Genomic DNA, 13,042 nt, shown 5'->3' on the forward strand with positions numbered 1-13,042 from the left:
ACACCGTACGGGGAGATTTAAGCCATGATGACATTAGGTGCGTGGCACGGGAGGGGTGAGGGTGTCGCAGGGAGGCCAGTCTGACAAGAGAACCTCCGAGCCAGCCCCAGCTTGCACACCGAGCTCCTTGGGGACTTCGGGCTGCGCCCAGGACTGAGCCGGAGGTGTCGGGGGGTGTTTTCCGGCCTGGCCTCGCCAGGGTGCGGTAGCACCTCCAGCAGCGGCCCGCTGCTCGGTGGGCGAGGGCTGCCGCCGGCTCCTACCTGCGGCTCGGGTACTCGGCTCCCGCTGGCGGGCCCGGCCGGCGAGGCGAGGGGCCAGGCTGTCCCCGTTGGGGCGGGCGAGCCGCCGCCGGCCTCGGCAGCCCCCCCTCGCCCAGGGGTGCGGGTTTCGGCACTGCCCTCAGGCCGGCGGAGCGGCCGCCCCCCGCCGCGGCGGGGCGGCGGATGGCGCTGCGCAGCTAGTCGGTGCATTGCGGCGGGCGGGCTGGACCGCTCCGCGCCGCGCCGCCCCGCGCCGCTCCGCGCCCGCGGCCATTCCAGGCGGCGGCACCGCGCCTCGCACAGCAGCAGCCGGTGGCAGCCCCCGCCATGGCCAAGGAGGGAGCGCAGCGAGCGGAGGAGACGGAGCAGATGATCGAGAAGGAGGGCGGCAAGGAAGCCGCCGAGGGCAGCGCCGCCGGCAGCCTGCGGGCTGGGGACACCAAGGAGATGAGAGCCGTGGTGCTGTCCGCCTTCGGCGGTCTCAACAAGCTCCGCGTGTCCAAGAAAGCCATGCCGGAGCCGCAGGAGGGGGAGCTGAAGATCCGCGTCAAAGCCTGGTCCAGTATCGCCTCTCGCCTTCTCCTTCCCTCTGGGGGCGGCTGAGGGGCCGCAGCCCCGTGGGTGGGTGTAGGGTGGTCCCCCACGCACCCCCGCGGTGCGCCAGCCGCCTCTGCCCGGGCGCAGGGGGGGGCCGGGCGCGGCGGGCGGAGGCCGCCGGGGTGCGGGTGCGAGCCCGGGGCGGGCGGGTGTTGCAGTAACTTCCCTCACTTGTGGCTTCTTCCCCCCGGCGGGGACCCCGCTCTCCGCAGCCGCTTCCTGCCCCGCTGCCGCCCGCTGCTCCCCGCGGCGGGGCCGGCGCCCGGCTCCGCGTCGGTTGGTACCAGGGGAGCGTGGGGGAACGCGGGGGGATTGTGTGCTGTCGGCAGCAGCTATGAAGGGAAAAAAGAATAATTTTAAAAAGAAGTCATTGATTTTCACGATACTAGCAGGGAGAAGTGAGAGGAAAAAAAAAAATGGCCAACTGTGTTCAAGGGTTTTGTTGCTTTCTTTCTGAGAAACGTGGATGCCAGCTTGTGTGTGTTGCTCAGCACCTGCCTCTTCCCCTTCTCCTACTCGCCGTTATTTTTCTCCTGGGAATCACTTACTTCAGTCATCATTGTATTTCTTCAGAGCTGGTGTGACAGCGTAGCTGGAGCTGAGGATAACTTAACAGTGTTTAATTCCTGTGCCCAGTTGACAAGTGGCTAGCAATCTGGTAGCATGCTGAAACGAGCTTTCCTAGAAGGCTAATTTTTTTTCCCAGACAGTTGGAGAGACTGTTCTTCCTAGATAGCTGGTTCCCAGTACACATGTTCCTTCATGAAAACAGGATTATTTTTTTAAGTGACAGAAGCAACATTAGGATCTTATCACACGACTTGATGTTTACTGAAGACCAAATTAATTTTGCCTGGGCAGGGATGTATCTTTTGTTGTCCTCTTCTACCGTGTGAAAACATGGTGCTTCCAGAAGATAAATTCCAAGGTGAAGGCCAAGTTGTTTATTTTAGGAGTAACTTGCATTTAAAATTATACTGGTATGGTGCAGTGAGCTTGTTTTGAACAATGTATCCAGTGGATGTGCCTCAGATCTTGGAATATCCCAGTAGATGAATGTAGCTGAATGTCTGTTCAGACACTGGGCTTTCCATCCTGTATTTAATGGGGATCATAAAGTTTGTGACCTGTGTGAGGATTTCCTCCTCTCCCCCTCCTCCAAAGGTGTTGCCCATGAAAAATGGTGATATCCATCAATCTGAATGAGGACTAATAAACGAAGGGCTGAGATCTTTGGCCTTCTCATGTATTTCTTTGTTTTGTTTTTTTTTTTTTTTTTTTTCCCCTCCACTACCATCATTGGTAAATGGAAGAAATGCCATGCTAGGTGAATATAAGAAATGAATATCAGAAGTAGTAGCTGTTGAGGAGCTCATTTTGCTATCAAGCAGGGCTGTAATCCTATTTGAGAATAGGCTGTGTTGTTTTCTGAGTTTTTTCAGCCATTAAAGAAAGTTAACATGCAAAACTTAAAATGTTCTGAGCATGTGGACATATTCCTTTAAATGCCTGAGGGGTGTACAGCACTTTCCAGGACCTGTATGAATTTCACTTTCATCAAAGCAGTAGATGTGTGTGTATTACAAATAGCAAGTTACCTGCAAAAGAAGAGTTGGTTGTAAAATAGAATTGTTCAGCTCTGTTCCAACTGCAGTTGCTTTCCAGGGTTGCATTATCACTAGTGAGCTGTCTGAGTTGCATGCTTGCTGCTTGACATCAGTAGACCTGCTCAACTGCTTCACAGTTACTGCCCGGTTGCACAATACTGTGTGTGTTTTGGAATCTTCCCCTCATGCTGGAGGAACATGCATGCTGTGTAGTGTCTGCTTGTCACTCTTGGCTGGAAATGGCCAGGGCTGAAATGTGATCAGGTCACCAAAGTGTGCTTCCAAACAAGGCAAAATCAATTTGCCAATCCTTTTGACCCAAGTCTGTAAATACAGAAGATTGATCAGGATGATGATGGACTTGCGGTCTAGTCTGAGAGACTGAGAAAAACGTCTGTTGGCTTTGCCCAGTGTAGTATGCACGTGCTAATGCATGTGGTGCTGAACATGCCAAAGATGGGCTGCTCTAGTAAGACTTACTGATGACAAATAATGTTTTTGGTTGAATCAGTTTTGCAGTTGACCATTATTATAGATGACTTATTTTAATAAGAATGTGTGCATGCATGATAAATAGCATGTATCAGTAAAAAGTGAAAGTTCTATGTGGTCTCTGCATTCACTGGTGGATGAAACCAGTTGAATCATATGTATACATCAGTTAAATAGTAGCTATACGTTTTGTAGTATGGTACTGTAGATGGAGGAGATGGAGAATATGTTGCTATTAGCTCTAAACCAGATGAATAATTCTTTTGAAGGTCTGGAATATCAATGATCCAATTGAAAATGTGTCAGCTGAGATGAGTCATGTGTTAGCCTCATTCAGTGACTAAGAAATGGAACAGCCATCGATGTCCAAGCTGAGTCACAGCTTCTGCATATTTCCTGAAATAATTTTTGATTGATAATGACGAAGCAGTTGAAATTGCTGTATTTGTTTGTATTGTAATTTGTAGTCTGCAGAACACTAGTATACATGCTGTTTAAAAGATTAGACTAGTAGCTAGAACTGACCAGAGTAGTATTTCGGATCGGATGTGTGAAGAAGGAATAGTATCCTGTAATTACCTTTCTTTATTTTTATTCTGTTAGAATTATTTCTTCCTTGTGCCGCTATACATGTGCGTCATGAGGAATGAGGCAGGAGTGACCGTTCTGACTCTGTGACTGTAAGATAACAGCACTTTAAAAAAATTGGTAGCAAATAAAAGAAATCCTAAGTATAGCAGAGTAGCAGACAGTGTATCAGTTTTGTTCTTAAAGGCAGTCTTGTTCATACGTTGTGGGTGTTTCTGGATAAAAAGCATGAGATCTGATAATTTTAAACCTTTGCACTTTACTTTTTTAAAGATTGTCAGACAAGTTGCTGGCCAGGGGTAGGAGGAAGGATTTTAAGAATGTAAAACTCAGTGGTCCTCTTATTTGCTCTGTTATATTTCATTAACTTCAGTAATTAATTTCAGTGGAGTCTTACAGTGAAATAAGAAAGACAACTCAAAAGCAGCACCTTTCCAAACCAAAGTGTGAAGGGTGGTCTGGTATTTTGCAATGGAAAGTACTGGGCATCCTCAAGTGAATAGGACAAAGCAAGGAGAACCAAGTTGACTGTTGCTGGTCTGGTGGTGGGAGAAGTTTAGAATACAGCTTTCTATCCACAGGACTTTCCACTCTTAAAAAAAAAAATGCAGCAAAGCTAAACCACACGTATATAAAATAATACTCAAAACTGGTGTTAAGGCAGAGCATTGCAGACTTAAAAAGTCAGATTCAAAGACACCTCCATGCTGACTCTGCCTTTAGAGATGCACAGGTAATTCTGCCTCTGCACTTCACACCAACATCCCTGCTCTTCCATAGAAAGGCTCTTGCAGAACCCTTGTGTCAACATACTGATCTTGGCAATTCATATCATTCGCTGTCTTCATTTGTGTCCAGCTCTTGCTTTAGGATTAAAACCACACAACTGCAAGAAACTGTGCACTTTTTGTCCCTGGATCACTTTGCATTTACACTTCTCCCTCTGCACATGCCCTTACTTAAAGGTCAGGAGTCGGTTTCTCTGGCTGCACACCAGAGCAGGCTATGCTGGTTTGTACTGATACAAGAAATAAATTGTGCTTATTCTCTAAAACGATTGCTCATAATGAGACATATTTTCTTGCGATGTTCTGCGCAGCCAAATATCCCTTTTCTTGTCTGCTGTAGGTTGAATCTTAATGAAGGCTTTGATAAGGCGGGGTGTCTTGGAGGTAGTTACTGAACTAGTCAGTCATCTTTGGGCCTGCCAGGTTAATCAAAAGAAAAAAAAAGTGCTGCTTTTACCATACAATGTAATTGTGCTTTCAGGTATACTGGTGTTGATGAGTCTTGTTCAAATTTGGCAGGTAAAATAACCTACTTCTGTCCTTACTTGAAAGTGGAGAAGAATGGAAATAAATGCATGTATGAGAATAACAGGGACATGACAACACGTAGACATATAGGAGATTAAAGATGAAGTAAGTGCAGAAGAAATTCTGGAAACTAACTAGAATGGTTAGAAATGCTGATCAACACTCCATGTTCCAGCTAAATTAAAATTATAAAAACATGCAACTTGGGTATTACATACCTTGTGTAGTGTTTTTTCTTTCCTTATCACACCTGTTCTGGTATCAGGTCTTATAAATTCATTGTAATAGAGATGAACTCTTATTTAATATTGCTGCTTTTTATTGAGGATAAAGATGGAAGAGAAATGGAACTAGAACAGAACTGAATTGCTGGTATTATGTAGTTAGATGCAAAACTGAATATCTGCCCTTTCAAAAATTGTCTGACAAGTTATTTTGTAAGAATAAATGTTTCTAGAAAGAGCTGCAATAATGTATTTGTAATCATATGTCATTATCAAACAGCTATAGTCTTTGCCATATCCATCTGTCTGCTTGTTGCCTGCTTGTTATAACATCATGGTGCATGTTCCTACACAGGTTTCCACATCACAGTGCTGCCTGTGGCTGCCCTTTCTTGCAAGAATGTAGGAAAAGTTAACTTTTCATAAAATGCTCACAGTGTAGAAGAATGTATTCAAAAAATCATGACTGAAGTTTATGTACATAGTCAGTGGTTGCCACCATGTATATGTTGTGAGGTTTTTGGTTTAATGGTGGTTTTGTTTTTGTTTTGGTTCTTCACACACACCCCCACCCCAATATGATGACTGCCTTACAGGCATTTTGTTATTTGGAATTTCTCTTTCATTATCAACATTACAGTGGCTATGTAAGATAGTCACTGGATAAGAAGTGACCTTTCCAAAATAATTTTAAAGCTGCCAATTTAATTGTTCCAAACCCCTCCTAACCTTCCATATGGTTAATGCTATGAGCTTTGTGTATGAGCATGTTGAGTTTTTTGGTTTGGTTTGGTTTTTTTTTGTTTTTAATTTTTTTCCTGAGTTTGTTAATCTAGATTGTCAAAGTCATGTTTTTAAAAACTAATCTATAGTCTTCCTTTTATGGAGCTAAAATTCATGGGATTAGGTTGCTCTTAAACCCTCTACCCCAGTTACAAATATTTACATTTGATAGAATGTCCCATTCCACTCCTCCCTCCCACCAGTGACCTACATCTCATGAATGCTGTCTTCATGCTTATACTGTGTGTCTACTCTTTCTTTTTGTTTGTTGGGTCTGTTCAGTCTGTTTGTGTCTTGATTAGTATCTGACTAAAGCTCCATCTTATAAATACTTGTGTGCATCTGTAATTTTATGTATCCAAGCAGTTGCTGGTATCATATGCATGAGTAGGACTGGCTGTGTGCATAGCTTCATAGAGTCGGGGGAGTTAGTATGCAGCAGTTTTGGCTAACAGTAAATACAGGGCTGTGTTTAGAACAATGGATTAATGTTGGAGCATATTTTAGCTTGTTAAGAGTTTTAGAAGTTTTAACTATGCATGACATTTGTGCCAGTAATCAGTATATGCACATAGTACATAAACGGTGCCTGTTTTAGTTGTTATTTTTGTAGCTGTCTGGAAAACCATAGAATTTTACTTAATAAAATTGGATAGCGTATGAAAAACAAAGCAAAGATGCTTCAAGATTTTTTGCAAAACTGAGGCTACAGGGGAAGACCTGTAGTTTTTCTGAGAAGCAACCCTGAGGGCTCCAAAGACCTAAATAACCTTTGCAAAACTGTACAAAAATGATCCAGGAGGGACAGTTTTAAAACAACAGCATATCTGATACTTAATAAGTTCATGTCAAAGTTTGGACTCCTGCCCGGGATGAACTCAACATTCAGTCCTGGAGACACATCAGAGATTAGGACAGTTACATCAGGTTGCTCTTGGGCCAAAACATCTATAATGTGTGAGGTTTGGGGTTTTCTTCTTAAATGGAACTGGGTTTACTTGCCAGCTAGTAATGCGTTCATAGAAATCATAAAGTTTCACTGTATTCAATTTTAAATGCCCTCTGTGAATTTCTGTGTGTGACTCCTAAACAGTCTTGTAAGCTTTGGGGTAATGACAGATGTGGTTGCCTTGCATGTGTACTCTCCTGCCCGAGGCCCATACAGCACGGTATAAAGTCTGTCTGTTCCACCCATGAAGAATGTGAATGTCTGCTGGGTCCTCATATGCTGTGGAGCCCAGCTTTTTAATGCTGCCCTGAGGTTTGCTGGCTTTCCCATCACTCAGGTTAAGTTTTCCCCCTCTGCTTTTATGTATGGTAATAGTCTTGATTTTATTTTTTTCCTGTGTTTTACAGTGGTTTGAACTTTATTGATTTGATGGTGCGACAGGGGAATATCGACAACCCTCCCAAGACACCACTTGTTCCTGGATTTGAATGCTCTGGAATTGTAGAAGCTCTTGGAGATAACGTGAAAGGATTTGAGGTAACATTTTCTTTATTTTCAGAGTGAGACTAATCACCAGGTCACTGAGTATGTTGTCCCTAATTCCTTCTGGTCTGCCCGCAACAGCAGCCTTCACCACCCTGTTGAGATCTGAAAGGGCAATTTTTTTCTTGCTGCTTCCCAAGCATGAGAATGACCTCTTGAATTAGTTTCTAAAGCCACCACTGTCATCTCCTTCAGATCCTTCCTGAAAAGTCACTCATGCCATGTTCATATCCTGATGGCTAAATAGGAACTGGAAAGCATGACTGATGTGCTTTAAGAAAGTAAAAGAAATTGAGTTAACTCGTTAAGTCTCTTTTCTTGGCCATGTTTGCTATCATTGTTGCTCTCTTTCTCAAAGCCATTGTGCTACTGATTCTAGTTCCAACTTCTGAGTTTGAGTTAACGAGACCCCCATCTACAATAAGCATTGCAGCTTACAACCATGTGCATTCATCAGACGCAGCCAAAATTAGGACCCTGATTCTAGGTACATGACTTATTCTCATCACTTGGGAAAAGGATCTATTTCAATTAACAGAATAGCGATAACTGACAAATAGTTAATATATATAATAAAGCTTTCATAACTGTTTGGCATTATGTACTCTTTGGTATATCTTATTACATATAAACAGCATTCTGTCCTACTTCCTATTCCATTATTGATGTTAAACATCTGTATTCCTTTCAATCTTGTACTTTATTTCCTAAGTAGAAAAATTTTGAAATAAAAGCTGAGTTAATGCACGTCAATCCTATCTTAGTTATTTGACGAGTCAGTTATGTCATCAAGTAATTGTGTTTTCTGAATTCTTATTGTATCTTGAAATTAAGAATGCAATTACCTAAAATATTTTTATTTAAAGGTAACATTTTACAGCCCTTCTAGAAAAGCAAAAATTTCTCAGTTGAGTGAGAAATTTTCACTCAGTTGAGTGAAGATAATGGCCAGTTCTAGTAGGGTCTCAATGATGAGCTCTTCTTAAGACATTTCTTTGCCTTCCCCCTCCTGCCTCATCTCTGCCTTGAAACAAGTCATAATCTTCCAATGTTTTTTGTGACGAACAATAACTGAACAGTAACTTTGCTGTTTGAAAAACTCCACTGATTCAGTTGTTCTGCTCTAGTATCTGTGTCTTATAGTTATACTCCATATCGAAGCATATCTTATGAAAAGAGTATAGAAAGTCTCTGCTCTAGATCTGCATTCACAGTTTAAAAATTCTTGCTATTTTTGAAGGGCATCATGAGGCTACAGCATATGGTGCTTGTTTGAATAACATTGCACCTGACTGAATATACTGGGTCTCTGTTAAAGTTACATCTTTGTTCTGACTATAGAACATGTTTATGCTCTGCTGTACTCCCTGAAATTGAAACAAACCGTGGTATTTTATTTTTTGCATATAATCTGCATAGCCATGGTAATGTTTGAGTGATCCAGAAGAAAAGTCGACACTTAGAATAATTGCTGTGCAGAGGTACAAACCCATCAACAGGAGAACTTACCATGAGGGAGAGGCAAGAATGTTCTGCCAGTTTCTTTATGGATTTTTTGCTCAGAACAGGAGCATGCCAGGTGTTTGTTCTCTCCTTGACATATGCTGTTACCACTGTCCATAACAATGGCAGGAATGGCAAAGATTGCACCCTACATCTTTTGACCTTCTTTTCCTTTGTAGAGTTCTTCCAGTTCAAGTCACATTAAAGTCATGGGCATTTCATGCTCTGGAAAAACACATCTTATTGGCCCTTACTCTGTACTACCTGAGATACTGGCAGCCATTTATTGTCTCCATTTGCTGTGATTGTGTTATTGTATGATGAGTGAGAGCATTGAATGGCAGTCCATTTTGACAGCTATGTGTAAGAACATATTTTACATTGAAAGACAGCCTTTTTTTATAGAATAATGGTGTAATGCCCATTCCTTCTCCTGTTAAAAGAAAAAGCTGATTTCTACTGAGCTCAAATGCATCAGCCCTGATTTCTCTCTAGTTGTGGAGGTGATTCGCAGGAGCTAAGGCCTAGTCTGATGTGATGACTAGGTTCTGTATAGTATGTGTGGTAAAATATTATATTTATTATATTTATTATGATTAAGAAATCCCTTGGGAATCACCAAGAGGGACTTCTCTGCATTGTCTTTGGTAATCATTTATGTTTGTTTGCAAGGATATAGGACATATTAACACCTTCACTAATTAATCCTAGCAGATTTTGTATTTTAGGCACTTCTCTAACAGCAAAAGGGAACCACAGAGTGGTTACCAGTGAGGCATTGTTAATTCGAATGTCGTTTTCAGAAGGAGGAGGCATTTTGTTGAAATTAGAATGACAGTTCTGTTTCAGCATCCTCCTTCTAAAAGAGACAAACCCTTCAGAACTGTCAGCAGCACCTTGGCGTTTAGCAAACCCACAATATCCCAAAGCCAAAGTGATGACAAGTACTTGGGAGACCAAAATGTACTTGTCTGTAAACATTTGCCTGAAGGTAAAAGTGTTGTGCTTTACTCCATTGCTGTGGATTATAGTTGAAATAGACAAAGAACAACCTATAGTATTTCTAAAGCATTTGTGGGTATTAGTAGAAAAAGTAAGATAAAGAATATCAGGAAGATAAGCAAAGGTATTTGAGGGACAGCAGCTGTTAGTTTTAGTTCAAACATGAAGTCCTGAAGTGTGATGCTATTCCTGCCTTATACCATGGCTGCATCGAAGAGCTCCCTTCATAGTTGAGGATGCTATTTTTGTTGGTGTATTATAGAAAGATAAAGAGGTCTAAGACAAGGTAAAAGATGCATAGGGGCTACTGGTGATAAGCCATTATTGACAGTTGAAGGTTTTAATATACATTAATATACATTACAATATACATTATTGACCTGTGAAGGTTTTAATATACACTGGCCAAACGTTTGCTTGCTGTGTCTGTGCCTAGTAGCCCCAGCAGACCAATTTCTACTTTTACGCAAGTGTTGCTTTCCAAGTCTGGTTGTAGCCCTGCAGGAGCCTCAGAGCTCTACTTGCCTGGTTATTATTCTTGTCCATCTGTGGGGAGTCACTATCTCAGTTTTAAAAACCTGAAGCTGCAATGAAGGCCACTATACAAACGTATGAATCTGATGTGCCTGGAACTCTGAAAGGTTCCTAGGAAGAACCAACTGTATCTAATATTAACATAAAACCTTTATTTCTCTGTAGTGAAATACCCTTTCACTGCTATATATTTTCCAGATAAATTGAGTAGAGAAATGTTGGCACTCAAAGAGAATATTTCATTGTTCCTTTAAATCCTGTCAAATTTACTTTGTAGACTTAGTAGTGCCTCAGAATCCAGAGGTATATTTTTGGTGCTTAAGGTGGCTTATTTGAAGTCACAGGATCAAATTCTGTTCTGACACATGGCTGCTGAAATGACAATCATGGAAATGTATTGGTAGAGTCAGTTATTAAGATAATAAAAATAGAGAGTGATAAAAACAGATGGTGTTATCTTCTAAATGAGTGGTTTCTGAACCCTTTCACATATTGTGTTTACCAGAGTACAAGGCCTCCCCTTCTCAATCCACAGAGAGAAGTAGCTCTAAATTAGTGTGAAGACTGAGAAAGCAATGTGAAAATTATCTTAGATGTAATTTTGTTTATTCCACACATCTCATCAATATCGTTATAATCTTTTTTGCCTTTTTTTTTTTTTTTTTACCAATAAGCAAATTTCCTGGTTATTAGTAAGAATGCTGTTTTCATTGTTCAATGGTCCAAGCCCAAAGCCGAGCAGTTAAACTGCTATTTTGCCAAAGATGTGGAGTATCATTATCTTCAGTCAGTGAGTGACCCACAGCTTGAAGGGGAGAGTTGCAGGTCTTACAAGTTGCTCTCTACAGTCTTAATTGCAGCCATATTCTCAACAGTGTTTTCTTCCTTGTTTGTAGATTGGAGACAGAGTCATGGCTTTTGTAAACTACAATGCATGGGCTGAAGTAGTATGTACCCCAGTAGAATTTGTCTACAAGATCCCAGATGACATGAGCTTTTCTGAAGCTGCTGCATTTCCCATGAACTTTGTAACTGCCTACATGATGCTCTTTGAAGTTGCTAACCTAAGAGAAGGCATGTCTGTGCTGGTTCACTCGGCAGGAGGTGGGGTGGTAAGTTGGAACTTTTCTTACTTTCCTGTCACCAAGTAACTGAAGCAATCTGATGCATCTCGATTTCTGAAATGAGCCAGACCCTGCAGTTTGATTCGATATCAGACTTCCCTATGTGAGAGATTGCGGTGGGAGGAACTGCATCTGTTTTCCCATCACAATGCTGATGTGAATGGTTGTCAGGAACTTTTGGTGAAATAAAAATGTTCTGACAATAAACTCTACCCAAAAACACCTCCAGAACTCCCTCGTTGGTTGTCAGAGATCAAGGAGCAAGTATTGTCCCAAACATTGCATTCCCGAACTTACGCACCTTGTACTTCTATGTAAAAGAAGGCTGTAATGAAAGGAATAATCAGCTCCCTGCACAAGGTATTTGTAGGTAACCATAATCCTCCTTACAGTAAATGGCCCTCTTGGGATACTCCTGAAAATACCATGTGCGAGTGCGTGTGATGCTATCTCCGTGAAATACTTTTTTTTCGCCTTTGTTGTAGAAGGGTTGAAAGCAAGGAAAAGCATTATCATGCCAACCTTGAGGAAAATATATAAATGCTGAATTTGAGGCAGTGGTGGCTGCTGCATGTCGTAGTGTGGATCGTTAGTAAGGAGGTGTTGTGTTACATGGGCAAAGCAACGGTAGGATGAATTTGGTGGAATACCAGGCCACGCAATGAAATAAAAAGTCAGCATTTTGTGTTACCAGTTTCTTGATCTATCTTTTAGGAAAAAACTCTCTCCTTTGGAAAATATTTAAGCTTGTGCAAAATATTAAGACACTAACAGGTAAGTTTGTTTACATTTGAAATTATGCAGTCCCTTTCCATAAGGCAGACTTTATGGCCTGAGAACATTAGCAGATCTCAGCCTTGCAAACAGAAGTACCTCTTCTGTTTTCCTGTCATGCCTTATTTAGTATTCTGTTCTCTGCTGAGGTCTGCGGGCAGCCCCAAATGCCTTATCCCTAATTCTATGCCCTTAGACCTTCTTTCAGGTTCTCATATAAAAGAAATCTGTAATCAAAGGAATAAATTCATGAGTTCCCTGTACAAAGTATTTTTAGCTAACGATAATCCTGCTTGCAGTAAATGGTCCTCTTGGAATACTTCTGTAAATGAATGGAATTTATAATCGCATTATGCTTTGGCACAGTACAACCTAGAGTGTTATGGCTGACTTTATTGTTCTTTAATATTAAATCTTTTCATGTGGAATTTAGAACTGTTAAAGCAACATGAGGCCACACATTTGAGGACTGTATATTCTACAGGAGTCGAAGGCTCAGCTTCAGCTGTAAGGCCGTTTGCCCAGCTGACACTATACAGACCCATGCGGAGCATGCAGCATTAGCAAAACACCCAGAAGCAATCCCTGCGTGTATCTAGAGAAAATGAACTCCTTCTCCATATTAAGATAAAGTGTCCTTGCTACTTTTCTTTATTTCTCTCTTCCTCTTTCTATCTTCACTCGCCTCTGTTTTTCTTCCTTCACTTCTTGGAGCACTTTTAATGCTCTACCAACTCTCGCGT

At 41.9% G+C, this 13,042-nt stretch overlaps 1 protein-coding gene across 1 annotated transcript in view; it reads left to right on the forward strand.

The window, feature by feature from the left end:
- The first annotated feature begins 429 nt into the window (after positions 1–429).
- Positions 430–13,042, forward strand: part of VAT1L (vesicle amine transport 1 like) — a 62,957-nt gene continuing 50,344 nt past the window's right edge. Inside the window, exons 1-3 of the mRNA XM_032990664.2 lie at positions 430–820; positions 7,227–7,356; positions 11,298–11,513. Of these exons, the coding sequence (XP_032846555.2) occupies positions 591–820; positions 7,227–7,356; positions 11,298–11,513 (576 nt within the window). The 5' untranslated portion in view covers positions 430–590. The remainder of the gene's footprint in view (positions 821–7,226; positions 7,357–11,297; positions 11,514–13,042) is intronic.

Source organism: Tyto alba, unplaced genomic scaffold (assembly GCF_018691265.1).
Source record: "Tyto alba isolate M040663 unplaced genomic scaffold, T.alba_DEE_v4.0 Super-Scaffold_26, whole genome shotgun sequence".
Classification (NCBI taxonomy): Eukaryota; Metazoa; Chordata; class Aves; order Strigiformes; family Tytonidae; genus Tyto; species Tyto alba.